Below are 24,564 nucleotides of genomic sequence, written 5' to 3' on the forward strand. Positions count from 1 at the left end.
TGGCCGCTGAGAAGGCTAGAAGCACGTCAGTGAATGGTCAAAAGCAGCATGCCAAAAAGACCATCCCTGCTTTATGGCATGATGCAAAAAAAAATTGGAAAAATCTCACACGCACTGAAAATCATGAACAACTCTTCAGCCTTTCAATTTTTCTCCCCCCATCCAATATTTTCTCAGCATAAGTTAATTGGGCAGATGTGTAGCTTCAGCTGAACATTGAAACAAGATCTGCTTGGACAGCCGCGTTTGGTTTCAGATGCCTTTTCAAACAAGAGGACAAATATTGTTTCGCAAATTCCCAGTGGTAGAAAACTTTTTGATAGCTACTAAAAATACATTCAGGACCAACAGACTGTTTAGAGCTCTGGCCATGGACCACCATTCGCAGACACTTTTTGAGACCCTATTCAGGGGGTGTTCTACAAAATATTTTCTGTTTATAAAAAAAGGGAAAATAAACTGTTTTTCTTTTGTGTAAACGTTGGCTCATCTCATCTGAAGAGGTTTTTTGCCCATGAAAGCTCGTGATTTTCTCTCTATATATATCTATATGTCTCTCTGGTGCCAGAGGACTTCTTGTTGTTGTTATTAATACCTATGTTTCTCTTCCCCCACTATTATAAACCCAAGTAATGCTGATCAAGGAAAGCTACAAGGTCAACATGTAGCTTTCAGAGACACATCTTAGAAAAGAATTGAGATCCAAAGGAGTGTGTAGAGATCAAACCAGGGGTTTGTGTGTGAGCTCGTTCTCAGGAACAGGGGTTCCTTTTTTCCTTTTTATAAAATGTGTCCTTTTTATAAAATAGCAGCAGCTATTTCTAGAAAGCAGGAGAATGTCAGAACAACACTGCACGATAACCGGATGAATCAAAATCTTGCAGGATGGCCCCATGAAATGCTCTGAAGCTAACGGTTTGTCGCAGTCTATTAGGAGAGGCGCAATCCATCCTCTGGTCTTTATTATTATTTAGCTTAACTCTTTCCCTCCTTTGTACCTTTTATTTCAAAAAGGCAGACATCAAGGCAGCAATTTAAAGAAACAAGTCGGCATGTACGGCTCCTCCGGGAAGAAGGGGGTGAATCCTTTGTTTGGTTGTGAATGACACTGCAGTATCCCCGCTACTACCTTTCCCCTCTTGAGCTATTGAAGAGAGGCCAAGTTCAGCAGCAGCCCCCAAAAGCCCTTGCGTGCACTTTTATTCTGTAATTATGCTGCAGGTGGAATTTCGATGGCATCTTTATTGCGCTTGAAATGTGTCCTCCTGGTTCTGGGGGAACAGCATTTGTGCAACTGTGCTCCTCCGTGCCATTACAAATAGCCATTGGGCATCGATCTCAGACCGCCTCGCTCCGTCCTGCTCCATAAAACCTGGGCCCGACCTGCCTTGCGGGTGCCAGCTCCGTGCACATGATCCAAGAAGTTAACTGATCCCCCTAATAGTGAATAATTTATCTCCCCATTAGGCAGTAATAAAGTGGCACACTTCACAGAGCACTGCGGTGAGAATCATTTGCTTTTCCTAGTTTGGTTACAGGCGGCTGCCTGGCCCCCACTATTTTTTTATATTTAAAATTTGATTATTAAAAATATTTTCCCCTGTTCACCAGAAGCCAACATAATGGCTCTTTCATTGCGAGCAGTGTGCGCTCCCTCCACTTCTCAAACAATCTGTCCCGTTCTGGTTTTGCTGAACGCTACATAGCAGTTATGCTGCAGCCTCCCAGGTGGCTTTCTTCCCTGCCTTTCCCTGCCCCCGCCTCCTCTGCAGGAAGTACCATCAAATGCATTTGCTCATTTTTTTGTAAATTGTTTCATTTCAGAGGTTTACAAATGAGGACCACCTGGCAGTTCATAAACACAAGCATGAGATGACATTGAAATTTGGTCCTTCCCGAACCGATTCAGTCATCATAGCAGGTATGTGCTTCTCAATCCAGGTCAGCTTGAAAATGGTGCACATTAATATAGCCAGACTGTAAGATTAATACTAGGGACCAGATGTACTGAAAAATGTCTCTACCTCCCATAAAAAGCTCTTGTGATCTGCATTTAATCAGGGGGAAAGGAAAGCCAGAGGCTGCTTCCAAGTTTCTACTTTTCATTTTTTATGGTAGTATCAGGTTTTGCAGGGTTTTTTATATCTATATACTCACCCTTTTTATTAAGACTCGGGAAGATTTACAGACAAAAGGTCTTTCACATTTCTTCGTGCACTTTGAGGATGATGAACAAAAGCTGACAAACCCAGTTTCCTTTCCTCAGCCCAGGTGTCAATTTCCTTGAGCTTTTAGGCTGGCAGTTAATAAATTAAAACTCCATCTAGCGCACTGGCTACTGCCGAGAGTGCATTTAGGAAGCCCGAATGAGTTGCTCTGGAATTACTCTGCCCGGTCAATGCAGCTTTTATAAGATTTGAGGAAAATGGACGTGGCTGTCTGGCAGCGGATCATTGCCATTTATGGATATTCCCCCACCCTGTCAATCCTCTGCATTTTGCTTTCTTAAAAGGGGGTAAGGACTGTGTCACCCACTGAATGAAACGGCTGTTGCTATATTGAAAACAAGACGAGAGGAGGAAATCTCTCTCTCTCTCGCTCTCTCTTTAATGTATTTCAGAGAGTTCATGTAAGAGCCCAGTTTAATCTCTCCTGGGGGGGGGGGGGGGGAGTTCACTAAAGGGACAAATGCTGTACCACCAGATTGGTGCTGATACAAGCTGCAACTCAATCCGCTTCTTACAGCTCTGAGATTCATCACTACGTGGAGGGGGGAGGGGGAACCTTTACAGAACTTTTCCCCAGCTAGATAAATTCAGTAGAGGCAGAAAATACTTCCTAGTGGGGGAAATATTGGTTATGGAATAATCTCCACAGAGAAGCACTGGAGTAATGGCAAATCAGATGGTGCAAACCCCTAGCCAGGAAATGCTGGAATGAATCAGGGATGTAAAATCCCTTTTAATCAGTTAACTGGTTAAATGTTATGGTTAACTAGTTGACAGCTTACACAGATGGGGAGACTGGCAGGGGGCTGGGCGGGAGCAAGGGTGATGCTGACTGGTTAACCATTCACATCCCTAGGATGAAAATTGAAAATACTTGAGTAGAAGGGGGGGTATTCCTTTCATTGGTGATGTTGTAGTTGGAGGCTGTGGGAAACTGCATGGTACCCCAAGAATGTTCTTTGTCCAATGCTGTGGGCTGTGGATGGCTGGTTGTAGTCTTCATTTCAGAACTCAGAACCTGGCCAATCAGTGTGGAGCTTGCAAATCAATAATGATCTATTGTTTTACTTTTCACGGCTCTGACCGAGACCCATCTAACATCTAGAAATAAGCAGGTGCTAGGATGGGATTCTATCACTGTTAGCGGTGTTCATGATATGAGATGTATCTTGTTCCTTGGGTGAACGGCAAGGCTGTGTTCTCACCCGTGCTGTGCCATGTTTTATTGCAATTATAATAGTTTTCTCACCCTTTCAAGAATTGAAGAAAAATAGCATTACAAACAGCTACACCACACCTGACTGCCTGAGATTCATATTGGCATACAGCTCTTTCGGTCTTGCAGTCTGAGGATTAGAGCTGTAGAATTGCTTGTCTACACAAATTAAGTCTTCTCTTCACTGCTTAACACAAGGCGTGTCTGTTGTTTTTTTGGTGAACCTTGGAGTACCTAAAGTCTGAGCTGCCCCAACGTAAAAACACAGTGAGACAAGGCAGTGTTAGTTTTTACTTCAAGGTAAAGTAAGTGAGAGCAGCAATCTACTCATCTCTGGGGTTGTCTTGTTTACCTTGCTGTATAAATGAAGTACTGGTTTTCACTATGTTTCCCACAGCCCAGTGTGTTAGTTACACTGCAGTAAAACACCAAAAACCCAACACATCCTTTTTTTCCAGTGAGAACTGGATCTAAAACATGCAGGAAAGACTGAATCCTCTCTTACCACTGCATGGATACCGCTGCGTTGCAAACCGGTCCAGCCGACTTTTCTGTTTTGATAAGGATGAACTATTGAAGGTCGTTAAGAATTCCAAAAGAGCGTGTTGGATCAAAGTTGCGTTTGCATTTGCAACTCCTCTCTAGGACCAGCAGCATTATCAACATTTCCGTCGCCTCCTTTTCTTGTTGCTAGCCCCTGTTTTTGTGTTGTGTTGCGTTCATACAAGCTGGCCTACCTTGAAGGCAGGTGGTTCTCGTGATTCCTCTTGCAGCTGCAGTAAAGCAGAAAAGGGCTGTATCCCCTAAACTTCCATCATGAACACGCGAACAGCTCTTCTGCCTGATGGATTCAAACAAGGGGTGTTTACTTGTTTAACCCATCAAAGGGGATGCTGGAATGGGCTGCTCCAGTCCCTGCCTGGGGAGGGTGGCCGGTGGAGCCGGCAGCGGCTGGGGTGGGGCCTGCTGCCGGGTACCAGTTACCATTCCCCCTTCGCTTCTCTAATTCAAACCGAGTAATAAGCTAGTAACTGAACTACTGGCTAACATCCCAAGCACTGGCCGGGTGAGCTGTTCTGGATGTTCAGGAGGCTTTCTCTGTGCTTCGATTTCTTCATCTCTAAAATGGGGACGATGCCCAGCTCCCAGGAGTAGCTGAGGGTTCCTTAGCACGCGCCGGGTTACTCGGAAATCCTTGGACTGGAAGGCCATATGGAAGTGCAAATTGCCCCTGCCCACACCTTCGTGTACTATAGTCATCTCTCTGCAAGCCCAGAATGGCCAGTTTGCTCCAATATTAAGCCAGCTGGCCCTGGGCCATGGAGCACGATTCAGCTTAGAACTGAAACTGTCTACACAGCAGAAAGTTAGAGACTTGCCCGCGTTCACTCAGCAAGTCAGTAGCCGGGCAGTTCCTTTAAACCTCAAAATACCACAGGGAAAATTCCCCTTGTTCAGACTCCCTGGTTTTTTTAAAATCTACTGTCTTGAGGACACGCACAAAATGTTCTGCCTCCTTTCAGCAGCAGATTGGGAGCGGGTACCATCCCCGAGTTGTACTGGCGCCAGGTAAGCCCTGGTTTGAAATAGGGAGGGAACTACAACACCTTTTCAGTTGTGGTGATTTCAGTGCGATTTGAAATTAGGGGTGTCAATGGTAACCAGTGATCAGCTTACCGGGCGCTGCTCACTGGTTATGGTTACTGGCAGGGGCTGTAGTAGCCCCCAGTCCATGGTGGGCAGTGGACTGCATCCCACCCAGCGTGCTGCAGGCAGCCAGGCTGGAGTGCCCCCCCCCCCTCCACTCCCGCTTAATTGATCAACTGGTTAACTAGTTAAGCTGGATTTGACATCCCTATTTGAAATACGTTAGTTTTGTTAATTCCACAACGCTTGCCAAAGGGACAGAAGGGCAGGAAAGCATTGTTGCTTGCTGTGTGAACACCAACAGAAATCCTCGAGGAGAAACATCCAGGCTTCCTTTAACACAACTGAATCCTAATGCTGGGGGTACGCTGGGAGGAAATATTCCTGTTGTCTTGTCCTGCGTAGCTACAGTTCATTCTGTGACCTCACGTGGATTCGTTTGTTTGTTGTGTTGCGTCCTGAACAGATCAGACTCCGACTCCGACCCGCTTTTTGAAGAACTGCGAGGAGGTGGGGCTCTTCAACGAATTGGCCAGCTCCTTCGAGCACGAATTCAAGAAAGCCACCGAGGAGGATGAGAAAAAGGCAAGCAGCAGAGGCTCCCCTGCCAGCAAAGCGGAAGCATTCGAGGATTGGTGGGGCTGTAGGGGGACTGGTGACCAGCGCGTATTGTTGTATAACTAAGTGGAGGTGTTGCCTAGATTCAATGTGCTCGATCCCATAATATTTTCTGTGGTAGCTTGTGTGGCTGTGGCTGTGTTGCACTGAGTCCCAGTTGGATCTGATTTTAATAACCTCTTATTAGTACAGGCCCTTTATTTTTTAAAGGGAGCACCCACAGTATCTGATCTCCCAGGGCTTGGCAGAGGAATGTCTGAAGTCCCACACGGACTGGGATCCAAATCCCGCAGGACATCTCTTCCTTGGCTTTAGGGTCATTAAAGAGCAATCCCCAGAGCCAAGTTTTCATGGCGTGGTTGGGCACGCTCTGCCTTTTCCCTCTCCAAAGCGGGGGGGGGGGGGGGGGGGCTGATTTTCACTTGATGAATTTTGGTACATGGTCACAGGCCAACTCTGGGCCCCCCCGGAAGGGCGGGGCCTCAAGCTGAAGGGGTGAGGCTGTGTGGGGGGGGGGGGAGAGGGAGAGGGAGACACACACACACACACACACTCTTTGGGACAGAGTGAGTGTGTGTGGTACTGGCTGGGTATGTGACATGCTGACACGGAGTATGTGTGCTGGCTGCTGCTAGCTAAGCTTCTGAGAGAAGCCAGGCTCTGCCTGTTCAAGGGAAGTCTGTCCTGCTCTGTTGTCTCCCCTCCCCCCTGCTGTGTAGCGGCCCCCCCCCCCCCCCACACACACACACACACACACACCTGCCCTCTGCCCAGTTCACAGGGAAATCCTGGGAGCAGCCCGGCTGCAGGGCAGAGCAAGGTGGGAAGAGGGGCAGCTGAAAACATGCTGTGGGCAGCAGGTATGCACGCTCTGCTAATCAGCTGTGCAGGCCGGAGAGAAATGCTTGGGCGGGGGGGCTGATTTGCCCACCCCGCTCCAAAGGCTAGGAAAGAAGCCACGTTTTTGTTTGTGCTGCTTGGGTTCTGAACGGTTGCATGTTGTGCACAAAGAGAGAGGCGGGCCCAAGACGAGTAAGAAATTTTCAAACCGAGAGCTCCCCCGGATGCAAGCAATATCCGTGGAGCTCCATGTACTGCCATCGCCTGCCTCCAGACTTCATAGGTCACGGAGGCAGCAGGATCTCAAGCAGCTTAGTGGATTCTTTCCAACCGCTCCCCCACTGACTAGCAGCAGATGCATATTGTACGACTGCATTGGTGGTTTTTGCAAAATCTGTATACGGGTGCGTGTCTGTACGGATGCACGCAGTCGGCAGCTCTGTTCAGAAACCCAGCTGCATAAATCTGTTCACAGAGAGAGAATTCAGCGTCCACGGGGAAACCTTTGCCGCTCGCTTGCTCATTGAGAGCCAGGTGTCTTTCAGGCAGTGGTGCATCTTGCAGTACTCCATGTGCTGCAGGCCTGTTGTGCTTACTCGCAGCTCCCTGTCTTTCATTAGCCACAGCCCAGAACTTTCCTCTTACTGGAGGGTGGCTCGATTTTGTGGTTTTGTGAGCAACCCACAGTCTAGCCAGTCATTTTCTAAGGAAGACCACCCAGGCCCTGCGCTGCCAGTAGCTATAATCAGCTTCTTAGACTTCTGTGCTGGTTTTTAATGACGGCCATCAAGCTACTTCCAGCATCAGCCGGGAGAATGCAGCCGTTCGGGCTGGCTTCAAGCACAGGGGAAGAATTGCCCCTCCTCGCAGGGCCTGCACACTGGAGCTCGGACCCCGATGGGTTGTCACTTGGAGCCAGGCTTGAGCCGCATTTGCGAACACTCAGCCGAGTCGTGCCCAGTCTCTGCTGGCCTGTTTGGTCCTGCTGTTCCCAGGGCGGCGTGGGTACCCGCGTGTGCGTGTTCATTTAAAAACGTAGCCCTGGCGGGGGCTTCCCTAAGGGCGCTTTAAGTGGCTTGGCGCTTCCCTGAACTCTAATCCCGCCTGTGATTTAGCAGTGAAACGGCTCTGCTCAAGAGGCAAGGAAATGGTTTTGCCGTGTCCTGAAGGCAGGGCTGCTGCTCGCTCGGCTGTCCCGGGGCACTCGAGGGCAGGGCTGTGAGTGGCTTGCTGGTTGGGGCTCTGTCCCCCTCCTCTGCAGTATAAAGCCTGCTTCATTTACCCGCCCGTATAAATTAATCTTTCTGCTCCGAGCCCGCAGCGCGCGTCACCGCTAGGGTCTTAAGCGGTTACCCGGCTACGTTTTCCAATGCCTTGTACATCCCTGCTAGGGCCGTGCCGTTCAGCTCCTCCGTGAAAGGAGCCAGAGACGCCTCTTCTCTCTCAGCCCCCCATCCCACAGTATCCCCCAGTGTTCCTCTCTCCCCGGCGACTGCTGCTTGCCACTCAAGCACATGGCACATCCTGCCGTGGCTCGGCTGCCTGACGCCCCTCCGTAGCCTCCCGCAAGAGCGCCCGCTGATGTCCGGGGCCTTTCTGGGAGCCACAGAAGGCTGTACGGCATCCAGCTAGGCCCTGTCCCTTCCCCTCACCCTGGCAGATCTGTTTCTGGACATGCCAACAAGCAGGCAGTCCTGAGGGTGGTCCTGAGGGCTTTTGTCTCGCCCTCCTCCTGGGCAGAGTCTGGGGCAGCCAAGAAGTCGAAATGGGGCATGTAGGGCCCCTGAAAACTGGTGTGGTGCCAGGCTGCCAGATTCATGCACATGGCTAGGTTTTATGTTCTTGGGGTGCTTAGAGATACATGATAACTCGCACAGCTCTTTCTTTGCTATTGATAATCGGGTAATACGAATAAGTGAGGATGCTTTGCCCAATGCTTATAATGGGGATGTAACAGCATAACCGTTCAAATGGCTTAACTGATAAGCATGAGCTTACCGGTTACCATAACGGTTACACCCAGATTCCCAGCCCTGCTGGTTTTGTATCGGAGCGCGCGGCGTGGGGCGGCAGCCGGCTCCCTGGGAGCGGGGCGGCAGGCGGAAGACCGTGCGTGCCAGGAGCCAGCTCCCGGGGAGCCAGCTGTGCTACAGGCTCTGTGGTATGAGCTTTGAACTGCAGAGCCCGCGGCCTGTCACCGCCAAGCTTTTCATGGTTACGCAGTTACCTAACTGACCGGTTTTTAACATCCCTGCCTCGTGACTCTTGTGCGAATGGAAGGGCCTTTGGTAGCTGCAGGCGCCTGGCTCCGCTACCTGCTCTGCTCAGCACTGGAAAGAATTCCCCGCGAGTTAGTGTGTCGCGCTTAGTGTTGGCTACCCGGGACCACGGAGCACAGGCCTTCGGGGCCAGGGACTGTGTTCCCGTGGGTGCAGTGCCTGCTGCCACGAGGCCCAGGACTACAGCGTCTTGTTGCCTGGGAAATGCAAAGAACAGCCCACGGCTTTTGGCAGATGTTACTAGGTGCGGCTGAGCAGTGGCCCTGGAAACGAGTAGTGTTTTGCTAGTGCCCGAAATAATTTCACTGCATCACTATTTCCCTAGAGTGCTGGGCCTCTGGACATGTCCTTGCCCTCCACGCCAGACCTCAAAATCAAGGAGGAGGAGCCAGTCGAGGTGGATTCTTCTCCTCCAGACAGCCCGGTGTCCAGTCCGCAGTCCCCCCAGGCCCAAGAGAAGGTAGGTTCCTGCGTTGTGCCCACTCGCTGGAATTGGCCCTCTCGCCAGGAGAGCTGCTGCTAACTTCAGTAGGACAAGTTCCTTCTTCAGCAGCACCCTGAGCTGGAGCTGAAGGTGCTGCCCGCCCCCGCCTCCCAGCCAGGAAGTGAAGAACCAATTTCAGTTCCTAAATCTCCACATCAAGTCAGTAATAAACTGCTGCCGTGCTCGTGGAGAGTAAATCGGGGGGGTTGCAGTCACTGGGGCGTGGGCAGTCATACCCAGTGGTCGGAGCAGGAGTCAAGCCTAACGGTTGGAGCTGAGGGTCGAAACCAAAGACCGCATCAGGTAGCGAGCGGGAGTCAGCTGCCAGGCCAGGGATCTGTGCTGGAGGCGGCGTGAGGGATAAGGCAGAGGACCAGGGCTCTGGGGTAGGACAGGACTGGGGCAGACAGTGGTCTGGAGTGGGAAGGAAGGAGCCAGGAGCAGGCAGGGACGCAGGGCTCCGGAGTCAGGTGAGCAGGAGGGGATCTTGGGGCAGCCGGCCGAGGATTCCTCCAATTGCTTGGACAGCCCCCTGTTGCTTCCTGGTTGATCTAGTTCTCCGTCGCCAGTAATGGAGCGTCGGGGTGGGCTGCCCTTCTCCGGGTCCTGCACCAGTTACTCAGGTGAGCTGCTGGCTCACAGCTGTGGGCTGACTGCTGACTCGGGACTCAGGCCTGGGTCGAGCTGGGAGCTGTCACAGGTTTCTTCAACTGGGAAAACTTGCTGCCTCGATGAAGCGGTTTTGCTAGGGCCTGGGCCTTGAGGCTGGTGCTGCAGCCCAGAGGGACCCGCGTGTGGCAGAGCGGCGGCGGCGAGACTGCAGGCTCGTACTTGGTCCTGCTAGGCACCGCAAGCCTGGAGAGAAGTGGCGAGGGGGTTCTGCAGGACTGGGGGGGTGGGGTTAGGGATTCTGTGCCTGGCTCTGCCATTGAATCCCTGAGAGCCGGCTTCCCTGCCCTGCGGGGCTGCAGCGGAGTGGGTTTGCCGTTTCCGAGTCGCTCCGGTTCCCCGCAGGTAAAGAATCTCTCCTTTTCGTTTGCTAGGAGAGCGCGTCCCAGCCCGTGATCATTTCTACGCCTACTCCGACCATCGTGCGCCCGGGGTCGCTGCCGCTCCATTTGGGATATGACCCGCTCCACCCCACGCTCCCCTCCCCGACCTCGGTCATCACCCAGGCGCCGCCTTCCAACAGACAGCTGGGGTAAGAGACGCTCGGCCGTGGACCGGCACGTGGACAGGGTGGCTCTCACGCCTGCCTTTCGGTGCCTAAATCGGGTCTCAGACTCCTGGCCCGCAGGCCACCTGCGGCCCGGGCAGTCCCACAATCCAGCCAGCTTACGGCCCTGGGGGGAGTGTGTCCGGACCCAGCCCCTCTCCGCCCCACTTCTGTCCCACCCTCTCCCCCTGTCGCACCTCTTCTCTCAAACCCCCTCCCTCTCGGGACATGGCCTCGGGGATTAAACGAAAATATTTATCACGACCTAACGGCAAAACCTGGGGAGTAGTTTGAAGTTAACCAGAGGGAAAGAAAAGCAGCTCGGTCCCGGTATCCCTCCGCCTTCCCCGCCTGCAGCACCGGGCGTCGGAGCCAAACTCCCACCTGACCGCAAGCTGCCCACGTCGCCCTGCTGGAAGGGTGAGACTTGGGTGCAAGCAGCTGAATCGTTCAGGGTGTTGGGGTTCTCCAGAGCACTGCGGTTCAGGAAGCGTTGCCTCTACGCCCTGACGGCCCCCTCCGCCCCAGGCTCTGCCTCGGGGCCTGCTTGTTTTCAGAGACCCCAGTGACCGACCTGGGGCTCCAGCTTATCACGAGCACGTTGCATTGTGGGCCGTTTCAGTCCTGTGTGCTGCAGGAAGGAGCCTGTGTGATCCAGGAAATACATTACAATGGGCCGTCAGGAGCGGTATATTTAGCTCTCGCTCTGTCCTTTGGTGTCAGGATGCTGCTGCTGTGCCGTGGCCGTTACTTCTTTCTAATGACCCCCTTTGGATCTGGCTCTTTGCATTGACAAAGGCCACTTTTTGGCTGCCCCTTCGCATTTTTGTGTGTGTTTGTTTCAAACCCTTGGCACAGTCCGTCCAGACTTCCTATGGGGAGGTTCTAATGCCTGTCTCCGGGCACCGAAGGGTCTTTGTGTTTTGAGAGTGTAGCGTGTGTCTGTGTGTTCCATAAACGAGGCTCCACCTCAGGTGTGTTGCTGCCTTGTGGAGCCGAGGCCCCAGGGCATTGCCCTGCTTAGAAAGTGGAGAAGCCAAGTTGGAACCGTCCATCTATGGAAGCTACAGAGTTAGGCCTGTCGTGGAACTCGGGGAGGTCAGCAGGCTGGAGAGCGAGGGCAGGGCCTGGACTTTCGGTAGCTAAACTTCTCGCCTGGGATTTGAAAAGCAGCCTGGAGGAGCTGGCTGCTAGTTTCTATGGGAATTGATCGCTGTGTAAAGGTCTCCACTTGGATCTGGCCCAGTTCACCCCCCGCCCTCTCTCACCATGACCTCAGTTCTTAGCTTGCCTCCCCAGATCCCTGCTCCACGCCAGCCCTGCTCTTCCTCTCCTGGCCCCGCTCTCTGCCTCCGCCTTCCGCTTTCGCAAGCGAGACACGCAGGCAAGGCTCCCTGGTGGAGGAGAAAACAAGGAGAACAGGTTTTTTGTCTCCACTTTGTCCTGACCGTGCAAGTCCAGAGGCAGCCTCCTTCTCTCCCTCCCCCCCCCCCCGCCCCCCCGCTCTTTGGGCGGGATTCTTGAATCGTGGGCCCTACGTGCCGTGGAGTCTGCAGGAGGGAGCTCAGCCCTGCAAATCATCGCTCGGAAATAGCGGCGGGCTACCGCTGAGCAGGCGGCCCCCATCCCTTCCCTGTCACTGCACTCCAAAGCACGTTGGCTGCTGTTTCTGCAAGATCGTCAGCAGGAACAAGAGCTGTTGGCATTTTTAATCGTCGTAATTAGGCTTTCGCCTTGGCAATGAGCGGAGCTTTTCATGTGTCTCAGGCCTATTGTTTCAGGCAGGCGGCAGACACGGCCCTCTGCAGAATGTTTGCTCGGAAGCCGTGAGGGCTCGTGGTGTGTTGAAATGAAATTGACACGACAGCACAAGCCCGCTCTGCCAAGTGAGCTGTAGTACTGCATCTGTCGGGCCAGGAATGGACCAGCATGTAGGCATGGTCGCTCTAGTCCCCCAGCCGGCCTGGCACATCAAAGCAGCAGCCGGACACCACTGAACAGCCCAGCTGCCCACGCAAGGGCACTTTGACATGTCGTGAGTAGGCGCCCATGCCAGCAGGGGGCGCTACGCTGCGACTGCCACTCAGCGTTGGTGCGGTGCGCTTTGCTGTGTGTCTTGGAGCAGAGCGGCTGTTTGCACTGGCACAGGGAGAACGCCGGTGGACTCGCACCCTCCTTCCCCTGAAACAGAGAGCTCAGGGTGCGACTTGCGGATCCCTCGCCCTCTGTTCGGTCAGAGCCCAGCCTCCCCTCTGTCCTTGTGTTTTCACAGCCGGCCGGCAGGCCTTCCCGGAGAAGTTACATGGGGGGAGTCGTGATCCCTCCATCGTCACCAAGCCACAAACGGCTGGGTCCCCAAACTGCCGTTAGCACGTGCCAGTTCATCCCTGCTAAGAACGGTGCACTGTGGTACACACCATGCTAGGCTTTCACTGGGTCCCTTTCGCACGTGCTAAAGGCCCTGTGCTGTACCGACCGTTAAGACGTTGTGTTGGCCGACACGGTGCCTTACGCCTGGTCTGGGCAAAGCTAGAAATGATCGGTATCGCGGTGGGCTTGGTGAGGCTTGTCTGTTCCGTGTGCACTTGAACTGATCTCTGTGAGCTTGACTTGTTTCTCCAGGTCTCCCACGGGCTCCCTGCCTCTAGTCATGCACCTTGCGAACGGCCAGACCATGCCGGTCCTCCCCGGCCCTCCTGTACAGATGCCTTCTGTTATCTCGGTAAGAAAAATGTCCAGCTCGTGCTCCGTGGGAAGGGAGGGGGGCGGCTTTTCTCCTGCCCAGCACAGGCAGATGCTTTGATGTGCAGAATTCAAGTACACCCGCCCCTGTGTGTGATGAGCCTGAAGAGGGGGCGGGCAAGGCTGACGCCAGCAAGCTAATAACAAGATGCCAGTCATGCTGGAGGGCAGGAAGGCTGCAGAATGAAGCTGTCTGGGCAGATGGCTCACGCCAGTGAGCCAGGCCTGGGAGCGGCAGGGTCCCTGATTAGGTGGCTTTTGGAACGGAAAGAAAGCTTCAGTCAAGACCATTGGAGCGTACGGAGAGCGTGTTAGTCCTCGCAGGCCAGGAAAGCCGCCCCGGCCTGCGCACCTGGGACTTGCACGTCCCCCTGCAGTTTATTTCCACCTTGGAGAATTTGCCAGGGTAGGAAATTGACAAATACACAGAGCTGGTGGGCTAGTGTGTGTTGGGCAAGTCAGCCTGTGCGAATCCTGTGCCTCCTGCTGGGCAGGCGTTTGTGCAGGGAGAGGGCAATTCCGGTACACGAGGATCTCCCAGGGCAGCGCTGCAAGTCGGGCCTAGAGCCCAGGTGTCCCGGTTCTCACGTCCCCCGCCGGGCAGCGCTCCGCTGGACGGGGAAGTGAGGGAGGCCTTTCACGATGCTTCGCCTGCTGTCCCCGGCTCTCGGTGGCCCCGGAGGTGGCAGGTCCCAGCGGGCACCGCTGAGAGAGTCTGTCGAGCGCTCCCAGTAGCACAGGGACGCTTCTCAGACGGCTGCGCTCTTCTCTCCGCGTGCAGCTGGCCAGGCCAGTGTCCATGGTGCCCAACGTTCCTGGGATTCCTGGGCCGCCCATCGGCAGCAGCGGGGCCATCTCGCCGTCGGGCCTGCCGATGCACTCGGAGGCGAAAATGGTGAGTTCCGGAATAGATGCCCGTTGGCCTGGGGGGAACTCTTCAGAAAGAGGCCGTAAAGCCCTTCCCTTCTCGCCATGGGCCTCTCCAGCAAAGGGGGGTTCAGAACCTCTCCCCTTGTGGCCCAGGGACCCGGAAGCTCTTGACTAGAGAAGTCCGAGTCAGTGCTTCGACTGCTCCCTCGGAAAGGCCCTGAGAGCAGGCGGCGTAACTGTATCAAGGAACATTCGGCTGCTCTTCGTTAACCCCCAGCACCGCCGTCTGCCGCAGGGACCTTGCGTCTCCTTGTCCAGGCGGATTCCTGACCCTGTCCCTGCGCCGGGACGCGTTGTCAGGCAGGGAATTTGTTCCTGCCTGGCAGGTGGGCAGGAGATGGGGAAGGAGGGAGCCAGAGGGGAGCGGCTGCAGCGCAGTGATCCGGCAGAGTGCTCTAGTAATGGGTTTGTGGGATGCACTTCCAGTTGTCGATGCGTGAAGGAGTTTCCTCCTCCGCCTCCCCGGCTCTCGCGGCACAAGCTCGAGGAGCAGGCGGGAGCGAAGCAGGGCCGAGTGAGGGCGCAGGGGGGGGGGGGAACCACGCTTGTCTTGCTGAACCAATGCCGGAGGGGGCGTGTTTGCCCATTTGCATTCCCGCCGGGACCTGCCGTGGCGTTGGCAAGCGTTTGTTCTGCCAGGCGCTGAGCTGAGACTAGCCGCCGGGGGGACAGTCGGAACCCTGGCCCCCTGTTCGGGGGTGTGGGACAGCGTGAGGGGCAGTGACTGTTAGCAAAGGGCGCTCCGAACAAAGCGGTGCAGCCGCGGCCCCTGCGTCGCCCTCCGCTCGGGCCTGCTGCAGAGGCTGCCCGGGGGGAGCTGCTGCGGGCCAGGGGCTGAGTGCTCGGCTGGCGCCGACTCCTCCGGGCAGGGCGGAGAACACGTTCCTCGGGGGCGAAGGGAGGGTCTCGAGCCCCGCCCCGCTGACAGCTCTCTTCCCTCCTTTGGCAGAGACTGAAGGCCAGCCTCGCGCACCAGGTGTCCACCTCGCTGAACGGCAGCGGCACGGCTCTGGGGTCCGCGAGTACCATGGTGACCTCCCGTCCGGAGCAGGGACAGATCCTTCTCCAGCACCCGGACGCGCCCTCCCCCGCTCAGCCGCAGGTCTGAGCCAGTGACTGAAAAGGGGGCTGGAGGGAGCGGTCGCTCTGCGTCCAGTGTGCGGAGCTGTGGGGCTTCACGCGCTAAGCGCTCCTTTGTGTGGCGGCCGCTCCCCTCGCGGCACACGGGCCCGGTCACTGGCCGTGCTCTGGCTTTCGGAACGAGTGTCTGGCTGTCCTCTCTCGTTTGCAATGACACTCCCCCTCGGGCAGCCAGCCCCGCTTGTCCTGCCAGTGAGCCGATTGCCAGCCTTCCATCCAGATCGCCACCTGCTCCATCCGTGAGCCAGGCTCCCAAAGTTTAATGCCCATATGCTGCCTGACAGCGAGGCGGGCAGGGTAGCTGGGCTGTGGAAGGACAGGGCCGATCCGGGTCCTTCCTCCCCTCCGAATACAGCGGGAGCAGGTTAGCGCGCAGCTGTGTGTTGGGGTGGGAGGGACGCACGAGCCCGCGTCCCCTTGAGAAGTGTCAGCTGGGCCTATGAAGATGGCTTGGCTTAGCTGAGCTTCCTTCTGGCGCTGCAGACCAGAGTAAATCCCACAGTAGGAAGCTGAAGAGTCGTTTGTTTGGTTTTAATAACTGAGGCAGATGCTAGGGCCTGGCTTCTCGAGCTGGTGGAAATAAACCAGGTGTGGTCTGCAGGCTTCTCCCTTCCAGCCAGCCTCCTGCTCGCCTGTGGCACCAGCTTCTCCACTCACCCGCCGGCTCATCCCTGCAAAGCTGGGCCGTGACTTTGATACGGGCAAACAGCTGCTGAAGAGCAGAGGGAGGCTGACCCATTTCTTCCTGCTTAATCGCCGGATGTGGGATTTAAACGGTTGTCTCCGTAGAAAAGCAGGACATGGCTCCCCGCGACCCACCACGTGGCTAGCGATCGCCGCGGTGATAAAACACACCCCGGTTGTGCTGACCCTGAGAGAGCCGCTCCAAATCGAGAGGCTTCGTTGTGCGTCCGGGACGCATTGCCCCCCCACCCCCGAGTACCAAGGGTGGTACTTGGGAGCCCGTTTGGATATGGTGTAGGACTGAGACTCAGGAAACCTGGATCTCCATCCAAGCCTCCCATTGTGACCCTAGGCAGGTCCCTTCATCTTCCTCTCTCCCGGCCTGTGGAATAAGCGTTAATACACTCGCTTGGGCCAGATTCATTGGCCTGTGCAGCACCTTGCGAACGCGGGCGGGGGCTCTGGAGAAACAGATGGGTTTTCAGTTTCACAATCAGCATCTGTCAATCTTCCGTCCTGCGTCCCCGAGCCAGTTGGCTTTGGCTTTTGCTGCCGATGCTGCCCAGTCAGGGTGGGTAACCGTCTGGTTCGACCATGTGGATTTGTGCCAGTCGTTCTTCCTTCTGCCCCGACTCCAGGTCTCCCCTGCCCAGCCCACGCCGAGCACTGGCGGCCGACGCAGACGCACGCTGGACGAAGACCCGGATGAGCGCAGGCAGCGTTTCCTGGAGCGGAACCGTGCTGCCGCCTCTCGCTGCCGTCAGAAACGCAAGTTGTGGGTGTCTTCCTTGGAGAAGAAAGCGGAGGAGCTCACGACACAGAACATCCAGCTGAGTGTGAGTACGTGGCCGTGGACACTGGGCAGGCGTGCTTGGCTGCTCTGTGGCTTCCCCGTGGTGTTGAGTCCGAGGGAAACCAGGCTCCCCACGGACGAGTGACTAGAAACGCTGCCGGGGATTTGTCCCGCGTTTCTTCTTTTGTTGTCCCCCGCCTGTCCCGGCAGCACCACGCGCTGTCCCGGGGGCGCCCCCGCCTGGCCCAACAGCTTGGGCTGGCTCTGACTCCAGCCCTGTAAAGCAGAAGCTGAAGGTGGGGGGGGAGGAATAAGAGGAAGGGGCTTTTGCGGTGGGGGAGGGAGAAAGGGGAAGGGGCTTGTACGGAGGGGGAGAGGAGAGGGGGAAGAAAGGGGATGGCACCAAAGGGACAGGGTAGAGGAGACACAAGTGCTAGGGGGGAAGTGGAGACCATGAGGGAAAGGGCAGGAGGGGAGGTGTCAGTGGGAGGGGCAGGGTGATGCTGGGAGAGGAGAGGGCCTGGGGATTGGAGGGGGAGGTGCTGGGAGAAGGCTTGACAGAAGGGGTGGGCATGAGGAAGGCAGGGATGGAGCAAGTCGTGAGAGGGCACAGAGGGGCATGAGGGGAACGGGGGCAGAGGGTGGTGAGGGGGTGGGCATCAGGGAAGAAAGGGCAAAGGGGGTGGGGCAGTGAGGGAAGGGGGGGCACCAGGAGGGTGCAGGTGCCAGGGGATTCTGGGGGTGAAGCAGAAGGGCAGGGACCAGCACCAGAGTAGAGAGGCAGGGCAGGTGTTAGGAGAGGGGATGAGGAGGGGGAGCTCACATGATCTGAATGGGGCTACTGGCGGAGAGGGCACAGGGGGGAGAGAAGGGCTGGCGGAGGGGGGCAGGTCTCAGGAAGGCTGAGGGCAGTGAGAAGGGCAGGAGTCAGGACAGCAGGGGAGGGTGAGGGGCTGGGGGGCAGCAGGCACCAGGGGAGTTATGGAGCAAGGGGAGGAGACCTGCCAGCAGAGGGGAAAGGTCGAGGTTTATTAATAACTTGGGTGCCACAGTGGCACATCCAAACAAGCCCCATGAACTCAGTGCTGGTGCACAACACAAAATTCATTCTGCTCATGGGAGGAAACTCTTAGAGGGAACACCCCCCCCCACCACCACCAGCCCCCCCAGCCTCTCCACCCCCGCACTAATGTCACACACATTGGATTAATGCAATTGCAGGATAGTTGCATGGGGGGGAAACTAATCCCTATTGGTAGGAGGATGGTGGGAAAAGTCCTTGGGTCGGGGGTGTCACAACACTTTTTACTTTTGGTCATGTGCCTATCTTGCCTGGAGAGGGTTACCTCCAGGGGCGTGGCTAACGGGGCCAGGGGCGTGGCTAACGGGGCCAGGGGCGTGGCTAATGCGGGCCGGGGCGTGGCTAATGGGGGCCAGGGGCGTGGCTAACGGGTCAGGTGTGTGGCTAATGGGGGGTCAAAGTGCATTTTGAAAACAGTCTTTGGGTGCACACCCTAATGAAATGTGCTGCGCACGCCTATGGGTAGTTACCGTGTAAATACTTGCAGCCACGTCGTAACAGGCTACAGGCAAGAGAAAACAATGCGCTACACGTCCCATTGGTTTTGTGGAGTTTAAACACCCAAAACACTTGCTCAGTTAGCAATCGCTGTGCTTTATACTAAGACACAAGTGAATTGGCCTGGCGCTGTTCTGATCCGACCAGGGCTGCCGGCGTCGTGCTGGTTGTGAGAACTGGTTTCCTCGCCACTCTCAAAGTGCAGTTCACTAGGTTTCCAGACAGACACACAAACACGAAACAATCTCAAATTTCGGTTACAAACATGCGCCCTGAAATTCTCAGGGGGGAAAATGTCAACTAATGGCTGAAGTTTTTGAAAACACGAACAGCCTTAATTGTGGGGAAGTGACAGAAAGGAAGGGTGGCCTATTGGTCGCTGTGCTAACCTGGGTTCCGTTTTCTCCTCTGCTACAATCTTTCTTGAGCGAGTCACTTGATCTGTTGCTTTGTAGAGACCCTGGTCTGTAGGGCTCCAATTATGCCGGAGTTGGGGGGCAAAGCATGACGGGTTTCCATCCAGACTCCGCGCTGTCGAAGGCGAGGACTCAGCCCGCGCCATCCCGACCAATGTTGTTTTCTTTGCCACAGAATGAAGTGACACTACTGAGGAATGAAGTTGCTCAACTGAAACAGCTTCTGCTGGCCCACAAGGACTGCCCCGTCACTGCACTACAGAAGAAAACACAGGGCTATCTCGGTGAGTCGTGCCTTGCCCGTCGGTCTGCGCCTTAGGGTGCATGGGGGAGAATGAAGCCCGAGGACAAGCCTTGCGTGCCCTGGCACCCCTGAAGGATGCTAGCTGGGCAGCGCTGCGGGCTGGTGTCCTCTCTGCAGAGACAGGTAAAGCACAGGCAGCACAGTGCAGTGCCTGGCCACTGGGCCTTACCGCCGCTCTGGGCCAAGCCGCACCTGGCTGGCGCCGCGGGTTCTGCCTGGTCTCCAGCAAGAGCTCCAACTCCTGTCCTTTGCTGTGGCAGCTCTCGCGCTGTGAGCAGTAACGCCGGGGCAGCGCTCTGTCCCTCAGCCTCGCCATGCGGCACGGAGAGCAGGCACTCCGATACCCTGGGGCTGGCTGCAGGGTAAACGCTTTGGTCGCTGTTTCAGTTCTCTCCGCCCCTCCCTGGCTCCCACGAGCCCGGCCCAGTGTTGCCCCGATGCCAGATGTCCCTCTCCACGGGTCGATGCTGCTCCGTGTTGGGAACTAACTGCTGCTCTCTGCTGCGTTCCAAGTCCAGGCTGTGTAAATGACATGGCAGCAGGCTGGCTCACTTTACAAGTGAGAAGGCTTCTTGATTTGAAACTGCCTCCAGTAGAGAGACAAGGTGGGTGAGGGCCAGCTGCTGTTGGGGAGAGACAGGCTCTCAAGCTCTCACAGAGCTCTTCCTCTGCTCTGGGGAGTGTCCGCCCTGTCACCGCTGAATCCAAGATGAAACCGATTGGTTGGCACGTTCCGGGCGCAGTGGCCTTGCGGCTCAGTGCTCACTATGGCTGGAAGGGTGTTTGCGGGTCACTTGGCCTTGATCGGTCCTTTATGCCAACCCATCTCTTCCATCTCGAGGGTGCGTCTAGGCTACAAAATGAAATGGACCCTTACGTTGCTGTAAAGCCTCCGGGGCTGTTGCGTGTCCACACATGCTCCTTGTGCGTGGGGGGTGTCCTCACGAGTAGTGCTGGTATCCGTGCAGAGAGCAGTGCACCATGGGTAGCTATCCCACTGTGCCACTCCCTACCACGTGGCGCAGGGTGTTCTGGGAAAGGTAGTCAGGGATGCCTGGTGACGTGGTTTCGACATCCCACGAGATTATCTGCATCATGCCTCTTTTCCAAAGCCTTCTCTCCCCCCTCCCCCCGGTACGTTTGCCATCTCGGAGAGAAGCAGGGGTCCTGCACTGGACACAGTTGCCGCTCCTGCAGGATTTTGGGAGCTGCCAGAGGGGCTGAGGGAGAGGTGACAGTGCCTTGCAGGTTGCCTGGCTGACGGACGAAGAGAGAGACAATTCAGGGCTGCTGCTGGCATTCCCTGAGCGGCTGGCAGATGGAGCGCTGGCTCGGGGCCCAAGAAACAAGCCTGGGCTTGGGAGGACGAACAGGGGCTGCAGGACTTTCAGGTGTGCCCTGGCCTTGCCCCGCGGCGCCAGGGGAAGAGAGCAGCGACTGCCGTGTGGCAGCGGGTCGCTCCCCATTGCTACTGTTAACTGATACCTCCCTCCTGAGGGGCCCGGCGGCTGAAGGGCACCCCCCTGCGTGTCCGGCTGCAGACCGGCTCCGTATGCTGCTCGCCCGCATGCTGCGGTGGGCCCTGCTGGAGCACTTGCTGCCTGGTGTGGGAAGCCCTTGCTGGGATAGAGGAAATAGACGCCCTCCCCGACAGACGAGCGCTTTGTCCTTGAATTCCCTGGGAAGGATTCCCAGGCGAGCCCAGTGCCCGTGGCAGGAGCGCTGCCTCCCTTGGTCTGTCACTCCGTCTTCTGGCCGGATGTCAAACCAGCGACTGAACGGAGGCGCGTCCGCACCGAGGCAGTGGCAACCCTTACCGGGGGCTTCGTCCCTGCCTCCCGCTCACCAGGGCTGGGCGGCAGCGTCCGGCTCGACGGCTCGGATGTCCCTGGCCGCTGCATCCCCTATCTGCCTTTCCCCATCCTCCTCCTCCAGCACCCCCGTGTGCACCGCGAGGGCCCGTGCTTCCCACGGGGATTGTCGGGGGCTCCAAACAGTCTCTGCCTCCATCCAGAGGGACGATGTGGCCTCCCTTGCTCTCTGGTTCGCCTGCCCCCACTCCCGGACCTTCGTGCTGCGGTGCCCTGCTGCGCCCAGGGGATCTGCTCCTGGCTGCACTGTTTCCACAGCCTCCTCCTGCCTGGGCCCGGGAGAGCCTCGCTCCCGGTGTGCTCCGGGCAGGAACGCGCTTGCTGCATGGAGCGGGCAGCTCCAGGTGAGCTCTCCCTGCCGAGCAAACGGGCCCCGGAGCTTACCGTTGGCGGGGCACGCGCAGCGGAGGGGCACGTGCCCGCATGCCTGGCCCTGCCCAGAGGAGTCCAGAACAGCGACCAGAGCAGCCGCAACGGGGCAGTGTGGGGCACCCGCCGGAGGCCAGGAAGTTGGACACAGTGCCGCGGTGTTTACGCTTTCGCCGGGGGCTCTGAGCTAGGGATGGGAAATGCTGCTGAACGGGTGACTGATTAAAAGGGGGCAGGCGAGGGGGCTGCTCCCAGGGACCGGCTCTTACCCGGTCACAGCCCTGGTCTGGGCACCGAGCCCCTCGCGGAGGTGAGTTAGCGCGACACCGCAGGCGAGGGAGGGACCTTGTTGGATGCTTTGGAGTGTAGGCGCTCCCGGAGCCAGGCCAGTGGAAGCTCTCCCCGCCAGCCGGGAAAGCCCTGCGCCCCCTGGGCCTGGCTGCCAAGGGGAGGGGCTGAGTGAGGGGCAGGCTCAGGGGCGAGGGGGCCCCTCTTTCCCCCAGGTCACCCTGGCAAGGAGGGTGCAGCGTCCCCGGGCTGGGAGCAGGCTCCTCTGCTCAGCCCAGGGAGGGTCGCTGCTGAGGCGGGTGTGGCGCTCCAAGGAGACGGAGGCGCTGGCCCGGGGCGGTGGGGCTAGACGGTTCCTCCCAGAGGCAGCGTATGGGGCCTCCCTCCGCCTTCACGCTGCCCCGCTCCCCGCCCCGCTCAGCTGGTGCCGGCGTCGCCCTCCCAGGCCCGAAGGGACGCTCCGTCCGCTGACGGCTCCTCTCTCCCTCCAGCAGAAGTTGGTCCAGTAAGAAACGTCCCCTCACCCAGCTGGGTCTCTCCCGTGTCCTGGGGCCGGCCTCCCAGCACTCGACCTGGCGTCCAGACCGCTAGCGGGTTCTGTCGGCCGCGGCCACTGCCCCACGGACAGCCCTTGCTCCTGCAGCTTGTCGGGAGCTTGTAGCGGATGCTGTCGGCCACTGGGCTCTGGCTGTCCCGAGCTGCGGCTGTGTCCTAGCCTTATGGGAGGGAGGTGGAATCGTATTTGGGCCCCCCCAGCAGCGGGAGGAGCAGTGAGACGGTCCCGGGTTCCCACGTCTCCCACTCCACCCTGACTCGCCGCGGCCCCTCTGCCGGAATGGAGCCGGTGCCTCTGCCTGGCAGAGGCCGCACGTTTTCAGTCATTACAGTGACTCGCCCTTGAGCCGTCATCGTGACATTCATCCCTGCTCCCAGCCTCTGCAGCCAGGTGTTCCTGCTCCGCTGCCAGTGCTTCCGGTTCCTCTCCCAGCTGCCAGCCACGCTCCCCTCCCTCCGCCCCTTCCGGGTCGTCCTTGGCGCAGTAAAGATCGGTGGCTGCACCAGGCTCCCAGGGTGGAATGGCAGCTGCCTTCTGAACGGCTGGGTTGGGGTGTTTGTAATACCCGTAAATCTCCTTTTGGGGATGCCCAGCTCCCCTGCTGCTCTGCTCGCCCCCCTCCTCGCCCCCAGCTCCCCTCCGAGACCTGCTGAGCCAGCTGCACCTTTCCATCCGCCGGCTGTGGCCACGCCAGCCTCTCTCCTATGCGGCCAAGGGGAAGCCAGGTTGGGGAAGAGCCCCGGTGCATCATAAAAGGGTTAGGGTAGGGCACAGCCAGGTGTACGCAGTGAGGCTGTAATGGCGTCTCTGGCTCCTACTGCTCCGGCTGTGTCCGAGCTGGGGATGTGAAGGACGAGTCGACTAGCAAATGCTTGTGGGATGGCCGGTCGGCTAGGCGCTTCCCCTCCTTGCAGAGTCTATCAGAGACAGCAAGGGGGGGAGGGGAGGAGCTGCTTCAAAGCAGCAGTGCCGCGTGCAGCCTGGGGCCAGACCCTGGACTCCCTATGCCACTGTCGCTTTGAAACGCCACGTGCAGCCCCGGGCCAGCTGGGAGCCTGGGCTCCCGGCAGCATTTCAAAGCAGCAGTGCTGCATGGAGCCCGCGGACATCGGGGGAGTCCCCAGCTGGCCCAGGGCTCCACACAGCGCGGCCTCTTTGAAACGCCGCAGGGAGCACGGGGCCAGCAGGAGACTGCCTGAGTTCCCCTCTGGCCCCGTACTTCCCGCAGCGCCTTCACCTTTGAAGTGTAGCCACCGCCCTGGGCTGCTGCTGCGCTTCAGAGGCAGAAACGACCTTATCAACTAATCGAATAGTCGATGCAAATTGCATCGACTATTCGATTAGCAAAATAATCGAGATTTAACATCCCTAGTCAGAGGAGCCCCGTGTATCCCACCGTAAGTCAAAACTTGCTGCTTCAGAGGATGCTAAACACTTCCCCTCTGCCCGCACGAGAGGTGATCCACCCCCCCCCCCCCGTAGCATCCTTCGCCTAGCCCCCTGCCTGGCCCCGTTGTTTCTCCCCGGGACAGACTCCCAAGGCTGGGAAGCCGGTCGAGCTTGCAGAAGACGCTTGCCGCCTTTGTTTTGTCTGCACTTCACTCTAACAGCTTCCAGTTGCAGAAGAGCTGAGTGAGCAACTGGCTTGCCGGAAGGCCTAAATGTTCAGAGTAAATCAGCTCAGTGTATCTGCTGTAACAGGTGTGCGGTCAGCTTGGGGAAGGGTTTGTGTTACATTCCTCTCTGTGTTCACCCAACAGATGGTAAGGACTCCGAAGGAACTGTTCAGTCTCTGGGCTAAATGGCCTCCAACCAAGTCCTATACCAGGAAACGACATGTAGGAAAGTACCTTTATTCTAACGAGGACGTAGCTGTGTTACAGGAGAGTTAAGCTAGAGCTAATGTCCATGCTTTGATGTTAGCACCTTTTGGCTAACGTTCTCTTGCTAACTCACGGCCCTTTACAACTTCCCCTTTGCTTTCATGTATTAAGTGGGGTGGTCTAGCCAGCTCCTGGTTTGGACGGTTGCTTTCTGACTCCGTAGAGTGTCCCTGCTGTTGTCAAGCGACTCTTCTTTTGGACTTCCTATCCTAGTGGTTGTAACAGAATCGGTGCATGCGGGTAAGCAGCTGCTGTGCCCTCTTGCAGGCAGCTGCGTAGCACGTGGGTCAGTGAATCCATTCCCAGCAGGCGTTGGGGTGAGGCAGGCTGAAAGGCCTGCGTGTCGGAGTAAAGCATGGGCTGGACTTGGCACTCTCCTCAGTTGGGGCTGCTCGGTAGAGTTGGTCTCGCTTTCCACCGCCCGCTCTGACTGCCAGGTGCATGGTTGCAGGCCCGTTCCAACCCTTGTTTTTCTTTTTGA

At 57.0% G+C, this 24,564-nt stretch overlaps 1 protein-coding gene across 7 annotated transcripts in view; it reads left to right on the plus strand.

The window, feature by feature from the left end:
• LOC102447602 (cyclic AMP-dependent transcription factor ATF-7) overlaps positions 1-24,564 on the plus strand; it is an 86,849-nt gene that overhangs the window by 53,179 nt on the left and 9,106 nt on the right. For 6 of the 7 annotated variants that reach the window (XM_075901626.2, XM_075901628.2, XM_075901627.2 and 3 more), the window contains 9 exons: positions 1,825-1,921; positions 5,558-5,676; positions 9,154-9,288; positions 10,356-10,513; positions 13,151-13,250; positions 14,052-14,165; positions 15,150-15,302; positions 16,663-16,860; positions 18,988-19,096. In XM_075901626.2, the coding sequence (XP_075757741.1) occupies positions 1,825-1,921; positions 5,558-5,676; positions 9,154-9,288; positions 10,356-10,513; positions 13,151-13,250; positions 14,052-14,165; positions 15,150-15,302; positions 16,663-16,860; positions 18,988-19,096 (1,183 nt within the window). Of the gene's footprint in view, positions 1-1,824; positions 1,922-5,557; positions 5,677-9,153; positions 9,289-10,355; positions 10,514-13,150; positions 13,251-14,051; positions 14,166-15,149; positions 15,303-16,662; positions 16,861-18,987; positions 19,097-23,960; positions 24,557-24,564 lie in introns of those variants that run through there. The other variant, XM_089774645.1, reaches the window with a different exon arrangement.

This window comes from Pelodiscus sinensis, chromosome 31, assembly GCF_052426305.1.
Source record: "Pelodiscus sinensis isolate ZL-2025 chromosome 31, ASM5242630v1, whole genome shotgun sequence".
Taxonomy (NCBI): domain Eukaryota; kingdom Metazoa; phylum Chordata; order Testudines; family Trionychidae; genus Pelodiscus; species Pelodiscus sinensis.